This window comes from Helianthus annuus, chromosome 16 (assembly GCF_002127325.2).
Source record: "Helianthus annuus cultivar XRQ/B chromosome 16, HanXRQr2.0-SUNRISE, whole genome shotgun sequence".
Lineage (NCBI taxonomy): Eukaryota > Viridiplantae > Streptophyta > Magnoliopsida > Asterales > Asteraceae > Helianthus > Helianthus annuus.
In genome coordinates, this window is record NC_035448.2 from 123266276 (window position 1) to 123283132 (window position 16857).

Genomic DNA, 16857 nt, shown 5'->3' on the forward strand with positions numbered 1-16857 from the left:
CTGGAAGTCACACATTCCACAGTGTAATCTACTGTCGTCGCTTATGCCCCGATTGATTCGTAAGAGTTGACTCCCATGAGTCGCTGGCCAGGGTTAAGAGTTCGTTTGAAGTCAATGCGCTGGTGTTCGTTATCGGTAATCAGGGTCATCCCAATACTAAGGTCGGTAAGGCACTACGCTCATCCTCTTGTCCATCGATCTTGCAAGTTGATGGAGTGATACACGGTATGTTGTTAGAGTGTTACAGAAGTGGTCGCACTTCGGGATCTAACCGTCAATACGTCAAGTTCCAGCAAACAAAGGGAAGCGGGAAAGGTATAGACCAACTCAAGGACGTTCGTACAAGCACCTAGCATTCTACACGGTTCGCTAGGCGTTCGGGTGTGTGCTCAGGTAATACTCGATAGCATCGTGATTCGAAAGGATTCAGGGAGGAGTGAAAATGTCACGTTCGAGTAGAAGATAATCACTGTTATGACTCCTATAGACTTGTTACGTTTTACATTGATCAAATAACAGAGCAGAACCCCTTTTTCACTTGTTAAGCCTCACTGGGACTCACATGCACCCCACACTATTATTATGTGTGCACCCACAATAATATTGTGATTTGCATGCTCATCTCAGCTCCTCCTAACTCATGTCAAATGGTTCCTCAAACTTGAGTAGCAAGCAAAGAACATCACAAAACGCGAGTCATGAATGTCTAAGGAAACACCACACTACCAATCACATAACACATGTAAGTAACGAATTCATACTGTTGTGCCAACGTGCAATCATATTCAATATCATATGCAAGTGTTCACTAATTATGCAGTACAATAAGTAAACGGGAGACAAACCTTGCAGTCTGGAGCTGAGTGTCATGGTTGTATTCACGTTTGCAGAACTGTTCGGTTATAGTCTGGTTTTATAAAATCGTTTTTAAAACCAAGTTCACTATAACCAGTGGCTCTGATACCAAACTGTCACACCCTCAAATTACCACTTAGGGAGTGTCCCTGTAAGGCGTGTGACCACTAGTAATGAGCCACCAATTACATTGAATCCATAAGTTTAAAATAAAGTTCGTCATTTAATAATAATAAAATCCAAACATAAGTAATTCAAAAACCATCAAGTTCAGCGGAAGCGTTAACGTTACATAATGTAAATACTTTCCAAACATCCATAGTAAATAAATGTTTGATAAATAAACCCATCAATGCAACCATGACCACTCACGCCCTCCAGCCAGCAAGTTCCTGTTCCCAAGTACCTAACGACCTGCGAGCATGTAACAAGTGTATCAGACAAAGCTGGCGAGTTCACAGTTTTAGAAAACGTTTGTTACCAATTGTATGTAAAATAGTTCACTGACCAATGCAAGTAATATTGTTAATATCTCAATTCCGAACAAGACGGCTCCTGAAATACACGACTGCCCTTCCCACGTACTCCTATCTAGTACTGGGCCAGACTGGGTCATTAGTTCACCTCCGTCCTCTACAGGAGCGGTGTGAGGGTGCCAAACCTAAGTAGCGCTACTAACTAATACCCGATGAGGGACTTACAAAAGATGATAGGTGAGAATATTAACCAATATACTCGTTTTTACCCAAAGACTCATCCCCCCATGGAATACCCACTGACTGTCCCCAACCACTGGGACGCATGCTCGAATGTAGTGAACTCACCTTGGTTTTGCTCGGTAAGATTATCTACTCGTTTAACAGTTTGATCAACCACGCCCTAAAAGGGTTATCGACACAGTCAGTTACAACTATTTCACGTATTCAGGATTCGCATCAAACATATACAGTTCACGTAGCGCACCCATCTACTTCGAATCATAACAGTTTATTTATCCGATTATAGCAACCAATAATCGCTAGTATGTAACAATCCAACCATGTCATACACATATTCACATCATCTACTTATCACACATTTCAAGGCCAAATATAAACGTGCACATCCCACTAGTAGATTACATGCTCATTAACATACATATAATCAATATCAATTTGTAATTCACTGTTATGTTTCGCAAAACACCCATTTCAACACTATAAAATAATTCAAACATGCTTGTGCAGTCCACCAACATATCACCAACCGTCCCAACTAGCCTAGCCCACTAGGTCGATTGGTTCTGGGCGGTTTGTAACCGAGCCCAGTACATCATGTGTTTTTTTTTAACTACTGGTCAAATATTGTTGTGTCATGTGTGGTCCAAATTAATAAATCAAAATAAATAGATGTGTGTGTACAGTATCGGTGTGCGGCCCAATCATCACAACCGATTCAACCTCTACATAGTTCAATCGTATCATTTTTTTGTAACCCAATTAACTTGTGGCAGCCCACTATACAAATAATCAATTAATGGGTTTTTAGTTTATTGAGACAGCAGGATGTTAACTACTTTTATCACAATCATCATCTTTGTTCCATGTGTACTAAGACCATGAAGTTGAGCCGCCATTTACATCAATTTCAATTACATACAAGGCAACATCTTAATGCTTAATACCCATGCAATGCTTTCTGACAACTCATTAAAACAACCACATGGTTTGAACAGATCTCACATGGGTCCCCTTTTCTATATCTAGGTTAGTGACTTTGCATGATTTCCAACACTTATGAATTTCACATGGCCATAACACCTCGATTACATTGGACCGATTACACAATTATTACCTCAATTCCCTAGGACATCATGTGATTACTGACATTCATTTATCACTTAATAGAAATCATCAAAACATCACCATCATAATCAATTACACGCATACTCATTGCTAAGCTATATTCATTTACATGATCGGATTTATAATAACGATATTATCGAACATAGATCACAACATACATTATCATCCATGTATTACACTAATCGAACAGTATGATGGATCATTCAACCATTAAACATATAATCATATACAATCAGATTTCAATTCCTTCATAACCATCTCTTGGTCGAGCGCCTTAAGCATCATATGATCATGCACATATAAAATTCCGAATCGCTGATTCATTCATATACAATTCTAATTAAACATCAAGGATCTATTTACTGATCTTATATGATTCGAACATGATTTCTAATTTCTTTGTCAATCATCGCACAAGTTGCACATAGATGAGAACGAGAAGTCAAGAATTAAAATAGCATGTCAATACTAACCGAGAGATTGAAGAGGGTGAACTAGAACTAGAGTTGAAGTGCTTGCCAAGGGGAAAGTAGAATGCTCCGATCCAAAAAGGGGGCAGCCGACGGTTTGTGAGAAAGGATGAGAGGAAGTGTTTTAGGGTTTGATGGTGTTTGCAAAATATGAGTACGTACGCATACTCACAAAAATAACACCTCGGCTCACTGTTGGGCTTCATTTGGGCCACGAATCAAAGTATAAGAGATGGGGGTTTTGGGTCGATAACAAATCCATTCGGCCATGGAGTGTGTGGTCGGGAAGGTGATGTGTGATCCTGATACTTGATGTGAGTTAAATATTCATTCTCATGAATTCACATAACCCCCTAATATTCACAATCGTTTACTAACACATCAACACATTGGTCACTACATACACGATTCACGTAGACTATATTACATACTAACATGCAAAGGAAGCAAGTACATAAACAACTCATAAGCATTCAGTTTAAGAATTACCACATTCACCAGTCAAGCATTGTACATATAAATTACATTAGCGCACCACGAAAAGCCCTAAAATACGAGTTGTCACACCTAAATTCATTTTTTGGTTTTTTGAGCCCCCGAGCTTATAAATTCATAACACTCTGAGTCCTTCCATCTGAGTTCCGTCTGTTTGACTGTTTGACTATTGTGAAATGTCCTTTATACCCTAAATTGATCAAACTGATCCACACATCCACAGGGAAGCATTTTTCTCAAACTAGAATATCAAAAACCCACCTCCTTTATGGACCAAACAAGTTACCTGTGTTCCTCATTATCTTTTTCTTCATGATCTTCATCTTTGCCCCAACAATCTTCTCATCAATCATCTTTTTTTTCTCAATTTTTATCCAAGATTCAACCGACCCACATTAGTAAACCTTGATTTCCACACGGGTTTGTGAAAAAGTTTGCATCTTGTTGTGAATTTCTGCTTCAATTTTCAGTCAAGATTCAATTGACCAACATGAAAAAATCTTGAATTCCAAACGGGTCTGTGAAAAAGTTCACATCTTGTTGTGAATTTCTGCTTCAATTTCAGTCAAGATTCAATCGACCCACATTAGAAAACCTTGAAATCCACAAGGGTTTGTGAAAAAGTTCACATCTTGTTGTGAATTCTTGCTTCAATTTCATGTTTTCTGAGATGGTTTATGTAGAAAAGATATGGGTATCTTTGTTTTTTTATTGGGTGTTTGCAGGTTCTTGTGAATTCACAAAACCTGACATGTAATCCCAGTGATTTCAGTGGGTTAAAAGGATTTATGCAAGAATTGGAATCCCCAATTGATGGATGGTTTGTTTCAAATTCAAGTTGCTGTAATTGGGTGGGAATTTTTTGTGATTCTGTTTCCGGCAGGATTGTTAATCTTGAACTTTCGAATAAGCGATTAACCAGCGGGTTTTCTGATCAGATTTCCAGTTTAGATAAGCTTAGAACACTCAATCTTTCTCATAATTTCCTTAAGGGTATGATTCCAGTTTCACTTTTTAGTTTAACCAATTTGGAAACTATTGATTTGAGTAGCAATGTGTTTTTGGCGGGACTTAATTAGGGCTTAATAATGAATTTTTGGGTTTTTAGAAGGGAAAGAAATCCAAAAGACGGTCTTACCCCTAGCTTAAACAGTCAAACAGACGGAAGTGTGACAAAGGGATTCAAACTGTTATGAATTTATAAGCTCAGAGGCTCAAAAAACCAAAAAATGAATTTAGGGGCTCGGGTTAATGTTTCACACATACCACAGGGACGCAAATTGCATTTTTCTCCTCCAAAAATAAGGAAGTTACGAATGGTTTCAGGGTTGATATCTCCCACGTCCCTTCCCCACGTTTCCTGTAACTTCCATATACCCTTCCTTTTAATAGGGATCCCAAACCTGTGTTTTTGCCCCATTCCCCTCCATCGCTATCTATCAAAATCCATTACGCTTTGAAAAGTAAAAGTGAAGCATCATTTTGTAGCAAGACCGATTCCAATCATCTCTGTCATCGCAACATCAAAGTTGTCGATTTAGAGCACCGGTTCCTCGAATCTCTCAATTGCACTCCGATAATTGAAGCACCCTGTGTAATCGCTCATGAAATCAAGGTATGTTGTATGTTAATTGTTGTAAAACATTTGTGAATTTGATCTTCTTTGTGTGTGTTGTAGAAGTTTTTCTCTTCATCTTCTTCACCTTCCATTCGGTTCACCCAGCTCCGTAAGTACATAATCTGTCGGGTTATTTTCAGTTTTTTGTTTTTTGAAATTTGTTATTGATGTATTTGTAAGGTTTTCTTCGTATATGGCGGTGGATTTTGAGTAATTTGCAGGTCTTATTTCTCTTTTCATCCGAACTTTTAGCATTAGTATTCAGAGTTTAGGGTTTAGGTTGAGTTATTTGTAACAACCGACACCTGTTTGATGAAATGTCTTGGATATCAGTAGAAACTTGGTAAAGTCGAGAGATTTTGACTGATAAAACCGTTGTGGATATATCAACACAGTTCATTCCCTCGGTTATTTAATTTTGGGCATAACTTTGCTGGATATATCAAAATGGGTACTTTATAGTCTTTGGTTGGTTTGTAGAGTTTTATTACTTATTCATGTTTTAAATATCAGCAAAGTTTTATATTTACATATTAATTTAAGTTTATAAGAAAATGATTTATGAAGATGTATGTATAAAAATACACTTTTGAACACTAGGATGATAAGATCAGACACGAATCGTGGTTAAGATTGAAGAAATTATGATTCCGTTGTACATAGTGGATAGATTTTGTTTTTTGCTGCGTGATTTATAAGTTTTTTTCTTTGAATCGATCGGTTTCGTTCTTTTGGAGTTATTTGTTTGTTAATTTGTATATGTTTACTTTTTTTTTGCATAGTTTGAGATTGGAAGCTTGGTGTCGAACACGCAGTGAAGTAACAGAAGGGAATTATGTTCGGTTCTAGCAACCGTAGGTTTCGTTTATCTTCAATTTGCATCTGATACTTATTGTTGTTAAATTGATCGGTTTCGTTCGTTTCCAGATAGAGATAATGTTGTGGGCAAAATGATTTCATTGTATCTTTCCAACCAATCGCAGTTTGATGATCACACAATCCATCTTCTTTTTAGTGCAAATCGTTGGGAGAAAAGGTTCGTTAGGCCTTTTTATTAATGTCTTTTTTTGTTGCAAACTATATAAGTAGTTAAGTATGTAGTCAAAACTGAAAACCATACACTTCATCGTTGTAAGCTTTTAAATAAGTTCTTATAGACCATTCCACCGATTATTTGCAGACCCGTTATTTGCAGATCATTGATTCTGTTGGGGTATTTTGGGTATACCATGAGGTTGCTGTTAAGGTTATCCCCAAATCCAAGGTTAGATTTCAGCTAATTTATTCCATCAGTTATTATGTTGAGGTATTGTTTATAAATAACATTTAGAAATGCTAATCTGTTATAGTTCATATTCCAATCATATATTATATATTTCTCGGCTTTAAAAGCTCGCATGAGGTGTTAGAGGCTGCATCCATGGCGCCCCGGCTCGTAAAATCTAGAAAATAGCAACCTATGTGAGGCTGATGTGTAAAAAAAACTAACAAGATGAAAAGATAATGAATCCTTTGCGGGATGAAGAAGTTTGATTTGTAAAAGAGGCGAGAGACATGCTGCTTTTGGTTGTACGCAGTGGCGAAGCTTGACCATGAAAACGGGGGGGTCGAAAACGTATATACCCAAAAATTTCTATAGAACCGGGGGGTCGAAAACGTATATACCCAAAAATTTCTATTCGAAAACTACATATATAACACTACTGAACGAAAAGTTCGAAGGGTCGGGCGCCCCTCCCGGCCCCTCTTAAGATACGCCCTTGGTTGTACGTACAACTTATTTGGCGCTGCCTCGCCTTTTTCTTTAAAACCCAATATCTATTTATAGATATATGGTCTTGAAAGCGATCATCTATTAATTTGCTTTAATATACTGGGTTATTGATTATCTAAATATTAAGGAGTCAAATATTCCTTTTTAAATGATCAATATAGGAGCAATAGTAAGAAAACTGATTATGATGGTCTTATTATATAAGGCTATTTTTGCAATTTAAATCTCTAAACTAGGATTAAGGCTGTGCAACGGTTCAGAACCGGACCGAACCGAATCAAACCGGAACCGAATCGGAACCGTTAATTATTAAATTTAAGAACCAGAACCGAACCGTATTATAACGGTTCCGGTTCGGTTCCGAACCGGTTAAACGGTTCTCGTGTAAACGGTTCTCATGGGAACCAGTTGAGAATTAAATCCTAAAATTAACAATTCAATAGAAACGAATCAAACCATTTAAAACATTAACTAAGAGTTGCAACATTCAAAGTTCAAACCAACCAAAATAAAAGTAGCAAAACAACAATAAAAAATTTCAATCCATAAACAATCTCTAAATAAAACTATTACAACCATCGTGTTGACAATTCAAACAAGCGATACACTATTTATATACACATTTACAATGCGATCAACATTGATTTGATTATTTTTGTTCAATTTTTATTTTCACATACAGAAAACTATATGTATCAGAAAGCAAATATCTAGAAAGAAAATATATGCAATCATAAAAAAGGTCATGTAGAATAACGTATCTATATTTGCAGGTTGTTGATGGAGATGAACTTGTATGATAGCAATTAGGGTTAGGGTTGAGAGATGGAGAAGAATTAGAAGATGAAAGATGAGATCGTGGAATGAATATAAGAATTAGGATGGTCGTATGATGTTGAAAAGCCCATTAATAAAATAGGGTTTTAAATATTTATAATCCCAACTGGTTCTAGCGGTTCTTTAACCAGAACCGAACCGGGAACCGTTTTTACCCAAATCTAAGAACCGGAACCGGACCCTATATCCAAAAATACGGTTTGGATCTAGCGGTTCCGGTTCGGTTCCCCGGTTCTAGCAGTTCTGAACCGTATACTGATCAGCCCTAACTAGGATTAAGCTCCCCCGCGTTGCGGCGGGGGGCGTGAAACTGTGCCACCACGTACTTCGTGAAGAATAAATACAAAGCGTAGTTTAATTTAGTGTTAAAATAACCGTCTTTTACAAAATTTGGCATGTCTATCTTCCAATAAGTTAAACTAAAACACGAATTAGTCTTTTGACACCTTTTCCAACCTACATGACAAGAAATTCTTGCTTGATGTTGGAATCATGTGCCTAGCAAACTATTGCAAGAAGCACTTGTTAGCTTTGCCACATGCAGAAGCCATCTGATCCATCACCCCACATGCCTACATGTAAAATAATTATATAACAATCGAAAAAAGCTTCTAGTATAGGTCTTAAGAAAATCATGATGATTGTTCATTTTTACCTTTTGGCAGAGCAAAGCAAGCTTTCTTGAACAAATATTAGCTTTAAAATCAGAAGAATAGCGCAAGCAATGTATGCAGCCCATCCGTAAAAGAAAAAACTATTTTAGTAAATATTATAATTATTGCATCATGTTATAATCGGACACAAAAATCACGGACAAAGTAACATTTGGCATTCTTTATGAAATCTGATATGTCCATGTCAAATGCTGTCAAATGCTGGCGTACCAGAGCTTATGTTACTCATGCCGAGAGGGACTCCATGATCAGCTCCAAGAACTCCACCCAGAAAAACCCCCTAAAATGAAAAGAGCAATACAAAATCAACACATAAATCTTTGAAAAGTACCAACAATATTTATTTATATTAAAGTAGCTTAACAATTGCATTATATAATAAATAATGGTCACCTGAGATCTAGCTCATGCCAACTCTTGTTTCACTTGAGTAAGTTAAATTTTGCTTGATTCTAGATGCTGAACGTAAGCCTGTAGAAAAAAAAAAAAAAAAAAACAAATGCGCACAAAATCATGAAATAAATTATCCCCAAACACAAAAAATATGAAACGTTAATTGGACAAATTATTCTATTTAAATTCCTAACCTTTTGCTGCTTCTCTATTCTGAGCAAGCCTCCTCAATGCCTGCTTAATAAGATCACAGAATATCATAGGCAATTCATTTCTTATATATTACATTAAAGTTTATTTTTTTTCCACATTGCGAATATTAGTAATATGAATAGTAACCTTAGGATCCGCACAACATCTTAGTTTGATTTCAAAACTCTTTGCACTCCTATAAGATTCTCATATACTTCAGGCTGTCTTAGAAAACAAATATATAAAACCATGTTATTTTAAGATCTTCATAAACCATAAAAAATCCATAAAAGATAACAGGATGAGTTCAACTCCATAATCCACTCGTTTTAAATTCACTAAACCATTGTCTGCTCTTCGGTTTGTCTTCTTTTCATTCCAAACTTATGGTTGATCCTGCACTCTTTGAGTTACATCCCCAATATATCAAACTTTTGGGTTATCTTGGAAACAAAAATCACACACTTAGTACACAGTGATGATGGGTGGTAACTACATATTCAGAACTGTAAAGTAAACCTGCCATATTGAAGAGAGCAAAAAAATACTTGACATCCAGAGCCTTAATCCTTCCAATATCAAAACTAACTCACAACATAACACAAAAATTAAGAAAAGTTGAAGCACACAAATATTAGGGCTTACCGATTACCGGTGAAAAATTAGCAGCGTAGGGCATATCGATGGATCTCTGAGCATACGGTCGTCCCCCATCTTCGCTTCCAGTACCGGATGTTTCTTGTTTATAGGTCCAGTAAGCTTCGCTTCCAGCATATCGATCGATCTCTGAGCGTACGGTCGTCCCCCATCCGATCTCTGAGTGTACGGTCGTCCCCCATCTTCGATCAGTAAACCCTAATGTCAGTTTTGACTCTGATATAAGAGGAGGAAGGGAAGGGATGAGTGTTTTGGTTGATGTGGGGTGAAGGGGTGGTGTCGGAGTGGTGATGAGGGTGAGGATAGAGAAACTAAGAACACAAACAGCCAATACCCATGGTTTTCTCAAAACCATTGTACAACATTGGAAGCAAAATGTATTACCTTCATTGCACCGTATTGTTGTAAATTAGAGTATTATATAATAAGTAGACATGACTCCTATGCGGAGATTGACTTCTATGGTCTAAATATTATATATTAGACTTTATAGTGATGTAATACTTAATCTTCTAGTATGGAAAGGTTTCGATAAAAATGAACAACTTAGAATAAGATTATTAGTCATAAACTATATTTTATATCATATTTAAAAATGAAGAAATAAGGATGACATCAAGTCGCACATTATAGAAGCTCACGGCACATTTCAGGTATGTAACAATTAAGGTTACTTCTTCTTGCAATGCTGAAGCACGTACATATACTTTGAAGTTTAGGTAACTTTTTTTTCTTTAAAAGATTTTTTATGTGTAGATTTTGTAATGGCCAATAAATTTTAAAATTTATACAGTCAAACAGTGTCACCTACACCAGGTCAGCCAGTAAGAGAACGCATGCTTATTCATGTAGCAACAAGGTTTCTCGACTCAATTGGCAAGGATATGCCATTATCATCAATCTATCGCGATGGCCCAGTTTGACCTGTTATCCAACCCGCCAATATTTCACATCTACTATCAAGAAACTATTTGGTTTATGTATTTTCCTTTGAAATATGTTTTGTACTCGTAATTTGTTGAATGCAGGCTCGCCACATGATAATTCTTTATTTGGCTATGTTGGTACCCCTAGGAAAGTGGAAAAGGGTATTTATTTGACTAGGTTGTGATGCTATTATACTTTTGGGTCCGCAGGAAATTATAATCAATAAAATATTAAAAAAAACAGTTTTTGAGTTCAATTTTTGAAGACCATTATTATTATTATTATTATTATTGTTGTTGTTGTTGTTGTTGTTGTTGTTGTTGTTGTTGTTGTTGTTGTTGTTGTTGTTGTTGTTGTTGTTGTTGTTGTTGTTGTTGTTGTTGTTATTGTTATTGTTATTGTTTTCTGACCAGTTGAATTATATTCTAGGTACATAAGGCTGTTGATACTTGATGCTTACGGGATTGTATCAAGAGACTTGCATTATAATAAGGTGTCATCTGCTTTTATGTGTTGTATTTTTCTGAAGATTATTTAATCTTTTTGATGATGCTAGATGTACACCAAAATTCACAGATGTCCACAATGTAGCAAGTCAACATGCATCAAGTCAACAAGTCGAAAAGAGGCCACCTTTGAGGTTAAAGAGGACGATCCAAAAGCCAAAAAAATTGAGGGAGTAAACCATGTTTGAGTGTTACAACACTTTCCCATAGTGTTGTCTACCGTTTACTTTTGCATTAAAATGACACCATTTCATGTTTTAACACTCTGTCACTTTTATTTTATATTGTTTTGTGGTTGTACACTATTCACCTTTGTTTTTCTTTTATAATTATAAATTATAAATGGTGCTTTTGTTTATAATGTTGTTTAGACTTGTGTCCACTTAATGTTGGTGTTTGAGATTGTTTTTTTTTTTAGCTCCTTTTAAGTTTTTGATTTCGTAAAGTTAATAGGTCATTTTTGTAGTGTTTGGATAATGTGTTGAGAATGAGTTTTAGTGGTTTGAAAAGAAGAAAATGAAAAGTTAGATGGTTGCAACCTTTTCAAAAAAGGATATGGAAAAGAAGAAAAGGAGAAACGTTCCCGAACACCCTCAATATACATTATCTTTGTTTGTTACGTTGTTAGCGTAAGCCGTCCAACGGACGAGTATTAAACTAGTTGTATTTGGATAATATAACGAGTTTTAAGGACCCGCGCGTTGCGGCGAAACCGTTAAACCGAACAAAAAGTAGACTTAAAATCGTTGAACCACGCATGTGCGTTGCGGAGTGTTTACTCGCAAAATGAGATCGATACAAAAATAAAATTTTAATAATTCGACATCAAAATGAAAAAAAAAAAATGACGTAAAATTGGTATACTGTGATGACTTCCTTTCTTTGTTAGGCTGTTATATCTTTGCGAACGACATCTAAATCATTTAAATACAAATGCCTTCAGTCATTCAAGATAGTAATAAAATTAATTTATCTTTTAGTCTCTTAATATAAAATTCATATCCGTAATTTATGAAAATATAAATTTAAATATCATTTTTACTTATTTATTTGTGCATATGACATTAATAAGTTAAATTTATTTAGAAATTGATTAAAGAAAAGGTACTTACTGGTTTCTTTTGTCTTTTCCTTAAACATATTCAAGTTTTTGTTGTTTGTGATATAAATTTATCTATTATTATATCTAAATAACTCTAGGATTGGATATGTAATATGATCAAAAGCATTCACATCCAAGGCATCATATTCTCAGTGTGGTGTTTTTAAAATATAAAAAGTATAAAAAGTGGTTGTGAGTGGAGGAGAGAGAAAATGTTACTGTTATCTGTATATTTGGAGGGACACTGTTCACTCACTATAATTTTTTAATATATATTGAAAGTGGTTGTGAGTGAAGGAGAGAGAAAAATGTAATGATAAAGGTATAAAAATATTATTTAATTGAAAAGGAGAGAGAAAAAGTATTTGTTTTTAGTGGAAATATATTGATATAGGAGTTGTTTTTTAGTGGAATGTATGTATAATTTTAAGGGGTTGGATGTGAATGCTCTAAATATGTCTAAAATGAAAGGAGGGATTTAGAAAGTGATGACATTATAGAAATTCTGGCATACTTCGCTTCTCTCTCTATAATGTCTTTCCCTAACCGTAACAACACAAACGAACCCACACACATACTTTCACATTAGTGGTGGTGGTGAGATCTGAAAATGGAACCCCCGCCTCACCATTATCTCTTCCACCTTCTACCCTAACCCACTGTTGATTGTCAACATACATCATGAAATCTGGTTGTTGGATACTTTTTAGATAAATGGGTTTGCGACCGGAACCCTAAACATATCAGCCGTCGTTGCTAGACCTGACCTATGTTTTTGCCGTCGTCGGATCCATCTAGAAAGAACCACCATTTCTACAACTTTTTGGTGTCGGAGGTGGTGTTAGCATTTGCGGTAGTGGTGGTCACCGGTGGCGTGCAGTCATGCACTCTCAACGCATTCTTGTCAAAAAGCCTCCAACTTTCATCGTCATTTTCTTTCTCATAGTTAGTAGAGAGAAATCTGAGAAAGTTACATAAAAGAAGGGATGAGAGAAGGAAAGAGAAAGAAAGTGGAAAGAGAATTTGAGAACGAATGAGAGAAAGAGAGAAGGTAGAGAGAGAGAAATTGAACAGTGTTTTACTGTTTTACTGTGAGCCACCAAATTTGATAAATTATAGAGGGAAAATTTCTCTTGAAAGCTAATGGTTATTAGGGACTTATGTGTGGTGACAACTACTTGTGAAATACTATATATTGTGGATAATTATAAAAAGTGTTGTTTTGCATCCCCCCCCCCCAAAAAAAAAAAGTATAAACCAAGTATAAAAAGGGGTCGTGAAACTCACAGGTCAATAGTACTCCTTGTAGTTGTAGAATACGGTAAGTTTGCTACTCATTTACCCACAAGCTTATATGCACAAATAACACATCAGATCTAATTTGACCGACACATGACTAGGACTTCCCCCTAAACAAAGTGCACATAGTGTTGATGGGGTTAATAGTCGGTGTTCGTTAAATCAAAACTTTGTAGTGTTTATTCTAAAAACTAGGGTTTTGGTTATGTTTTATACTTTTAATTTCTAAGTTTTTTTTTTTTTTTTTAACGGCCGACAAAAATTTTATTCAATGTAGCAAGATGCTACCCACCAAAGTATACAACGTTCGACACCAAAAACTATACAATTACATCATCACATAATGCCCAAATTAAATCGACTCCAATCCTCCCATGTTAATGTCACCACTTTTGACCTACTCTTAATCCATAGATACGCCATCGATTTAATCTCGTCTAAGATCCTCGTAGTGTTTGGGATAACCTGTCTAAATACGACTTCATTTCTAAGAGGGGACGGGGCGGTCCCGTTATCGCCCTTGATCACGCGTTATTCCAAAACGCTACACCGCCGCCACTAGTCCCACCACGCGTGGAACTTTTAACGCGTTAACCTGAGCACGCGTTGAAGTTTCCATTTTTTGACCGTTTTATTTTTTGAACGTTGCCTTTTTGACCGTTTGTTCCATTTTTTGACCGTTTGAATATTGTTTTTTTTATATAAAATCCCACATTTTCAATACACTCAATACAAAAAACCTCTCAACAATTCTCACACTCAATACAAAAAATTCAAAAAACTCTCAACTATTTTCACACTCATTTTTACAAGAAATATGGAAGGTTCAAGCAAGAGAGGTAGTGGATCGAAAAAAAGAGGTGGCGGTTCGGGTACGAAGAAAATAAGGCCCAAGGTTCGAGCGAATCTTGGTGAGCCCGCTCGATTTAGGTTGCAAGACGAACCCGACCAAGTCCCACCCTTTCAAACCCAACAATATCCACCCTTTCAAACCCAACAATATCCACCCTTTCAATCGCAAACGTACCATAACCAACCGTTCGTTCCACCGTTTCAACCTCACCAATTTCAATCGCAAACGTATCAAACCCAACCCCACACACTCGACCCACTACTAGAAGACAACACCCTCATTCATCATTTTGCAAAAGCGTGGAATGGACCACGTGAACCACAACCAAGTCTTGACGAGGACGAGGAAGAGGAAGAAGAAGCGGAGGAAGAGGAAGAGGAAGAGGAAGAAGAACAAAATGTTGAGGTTCAAGAAATCGTTCCAATCGGCCGACAACCTTGGACGAGCGAGGAGGAGGTCTCGTTGACGAAGGCGTATTTGCACATCTCGGAGAGTAGGAAACACGGGAACGAGCAACGAAGGGATGCGTTTTGGAGACGGGTTATTAATCATTTTATGAAACTTCCCGGTGCAAGGGTCCGAAACATGGACAAAATGACGTCGAAGTGGACGGATTTGAACCGGAAAATTAGCCAGTTCAACGCTTGTTTCATTCAAAAGGTATGTTTTTTTATTAACAAAAAAGTAAAAAAAACAGTTTTATTTATAAAAAACTGTTTATATTGAAAAAGTTTATAAAAAAAACAGTTTTTTATAAAAAAAAACAGTTTTTTATAAAAAACAATTTACAAAACTAGTTTATAAAAAATCAGTTTTTTATAAAAAAACAGTTTATTAAAAAACAGTTTATAAAAAAAACAGTTATTATAAAAAAACAGTTTTATATAAAAAACAGTTTACAAAAACAGTTTATAAAAAAAATAACAGTTTTTTATAAAAAACAGTTTATTAAAAAACAGTTTATAAAAAAAAACAGTTTTTATAAAAAACAGTTTTACATAAAAAACAGTTTACAAAAACAGTTTATAAAAAAATAACAGTTTTTTATAAAAAAAACACAGTTTTATATAAAAAACAGTTTATAAAAACAGTTTATTAAAAAAAACAGTTTTTTATAAAAAAAACAGTTTTTTTATAAAAAACAGTTTATTAAAAAACAGTTTATAAAAAAACAGTTTTATAACATTTTATTTTTTTTGTAGAGCCGAAACCCACAAAGTGGAGCGAGCGAGGCGACGATCATGCAACAAGCCACCGAAATGTATTGCACAACGTACCATAAGAGAACTTTTCCACACGTGGCGGCATGGGAAGTTGCGAGACATCACCCGAAGTGGGTCCCCGTTGAGTTGGTTGACACGCGTGGTCCTACGGCTCCAAAAAATCGAGGCGGTTCGAAAAGATCAAAGACATCCGATTCGGGGAACTACACGACTTCCGCGTCGGATAACTTGCCCCAAATGAACTTAAACGACGAGCCTCTAGACGAACCCGATCAACCCCTTGACGAGCCCGTTGAGGAAGATACACCCACAAGGCCACGACGCAGACGAGGTGGTGATTCGTCAAGCAAAGGGAAGGAGGCGGTGGCGGAGTCGATCTTTAGAATCGAAGAGGAGAAAATGACCCAATACAAGAAGGCCGAACAAAGAAAAGAAACAATGATGACCCTAAAAGTTGAACGGGAGCAGGCGTACAAGGAACACTTGAAAACGATCGAAAGACAAAATGATTTAAAAATCTTGTGTGAAAAACACGCCCATCTCGACGAACCGTTCAAGTCAATTGTCATCGAACAAAAGCGCGCGATTTGCGCAAAGTGGGGTTGGGAGATGCCATCGGTTTAGTTGTTTTTTTTTATTTGGTTATGTAATTTTTTTTTAAAGTTTAATGAAATTTATAATTTAGTGTTTTATTTTTATTTTCTAATTTTAAAATGAAAATTAAAAAAAATGGGAGTGATAGAATTCCATCACTAGTGATTCCACCCCTCCTACATTTCTATCACTAGTGATAGAAATATGGTTGATGACATGTCATGATTTGATTGGAGAGTGAGAGTGATAGAATCCATCACTAGTGATTCCACCCCTAGTCCCCTAAGTATTTATGTCATGAATAACTTCACACCAAATCAGTCTTGTGATGTGAAGAAGTGTTTTGTAAAAAGTGTTACAAGTTTTAAGGCTTGTCGGTTATGTTTCAACACTTGTCGGTTTTACCATTTATAACCGTCTTTGACCAAATGACTCCAAACCTTTGTTATATTTTAAAAATAGTTTTGATACATCAAGATAGACTATTTTAGACTTAAAAACTTGTAGGGTTTATTTCCATAATTTATAGATGATGGTTTTGAAA

The 16857-nt window shown here is 36.0% G+C and overlaps 2 protein-coding genes across 19 annotated transcripts; both read left to right on the top strand.

The window, feature by feature from the left end:
• The first annotated feature begins 4978 nt into the window (after nucleotides 1-4978).
• Nucleotides 4979-11547, top strand: LOC110885899. 18 transcript variants are annotated; one of them, XM_022133628.2, is made up of 8 exons: nucleotides 4981-5279; nucleotides 5343-5391; nucleotides 5463-5503; nucleotides 6065-6136; nucleotides 6210-6318; nucleotides 6463-6546; nucleotides 11166-11229; nucleotides 11293-11547. In XM_022133628.2, exons 4-8 carry the CDS (start codon nucleotides 6118-6120, stop codon nucleotides 11428-11430), a joined length of 414 nt encoding a protein of 137 aa, XP_021989320.1. In that variant the 5' UTR covers nucleotides 4981-5279; nucleotides 5343-5391; nucleotides 5463-5503; nucleotides 6065-6117; the 3' UTR covers nucleotides 11431-11547. The 18 variants fall into 18 exon arrangements, 12 of the variants coding, with proteins under 12 accessions (XP_021989324.1, XP_035841128.1, XP_021989325.1 ...); XM_022133631.2 differs by having other exon boundaries at nucleotides 4981-5258; XR_004883735.1 differs by lacking the exon at nucleotides 5463-5503 and adding an exon at nucleotides 7830-10913 and having other exon boundaries at nucleotides 4983-5279; nucleotides 11313-11547.
• Nucleotides 11548-14460: 2913 nt separating this feature from the next.
• On the top strand, nucleotides 14461-16409 carry LOC110882779. The gene is made up of 3 exons (XM_022130716.2): nucleotides 14461-14554; nucleotides 14795-15156; nucleotides 15699-16409. Exons 1-3 carry the CDS (start codon nucleotides 14461-14463, stop codon nucleotides 16341-16343), a joined length of 1101 nt encoding a protein of 366 aa, XP_021986408.1. The 3' UTR covers nucleotides 16344-16409.
• Nucleotides 16410-16857: the final 448 nt, after the last annotated feature.

Coding starts and splice junctions, on each gene's coding strand:
- LOC110885899 (XM_035985234.1), top strand. Junction 6,547..11,165: donor AGGTTATCCCCAAATCCAAG/GTTAGATTTCAG, acceptor ATTATATTCTAG/GTACATAAGGCTGTTGATAC. Junction 11,230..11,292: donor GAGACTTGCATTATAATAAG/GTGTCATCTGCT, acceptor TGATGATGCTAG/ATGTACACCAAAATTCACAG.
- LOC110882779 (XM_022130716.2), top strand. CDS start 14,461: ATGGAAGGTTCAAGCAAGAGAGGTAGTGGATCGAAAAAAAGAGGTGGC. Junction 14,555..14,794: donor CAAGGTTCGAGCGAATCTTG/GTGAGCCCGCTC, acceptor ATTTTGCAAAAG/CGTGGAATGGACCACGTGAA. Junction 15,157..15,698: donor ACGCTTGTTTCATTCAAAAG/GTATGTTTTTTT, acceptor TTTTTTTTGTAG/AGCCGAAACCCACAAAGTGG.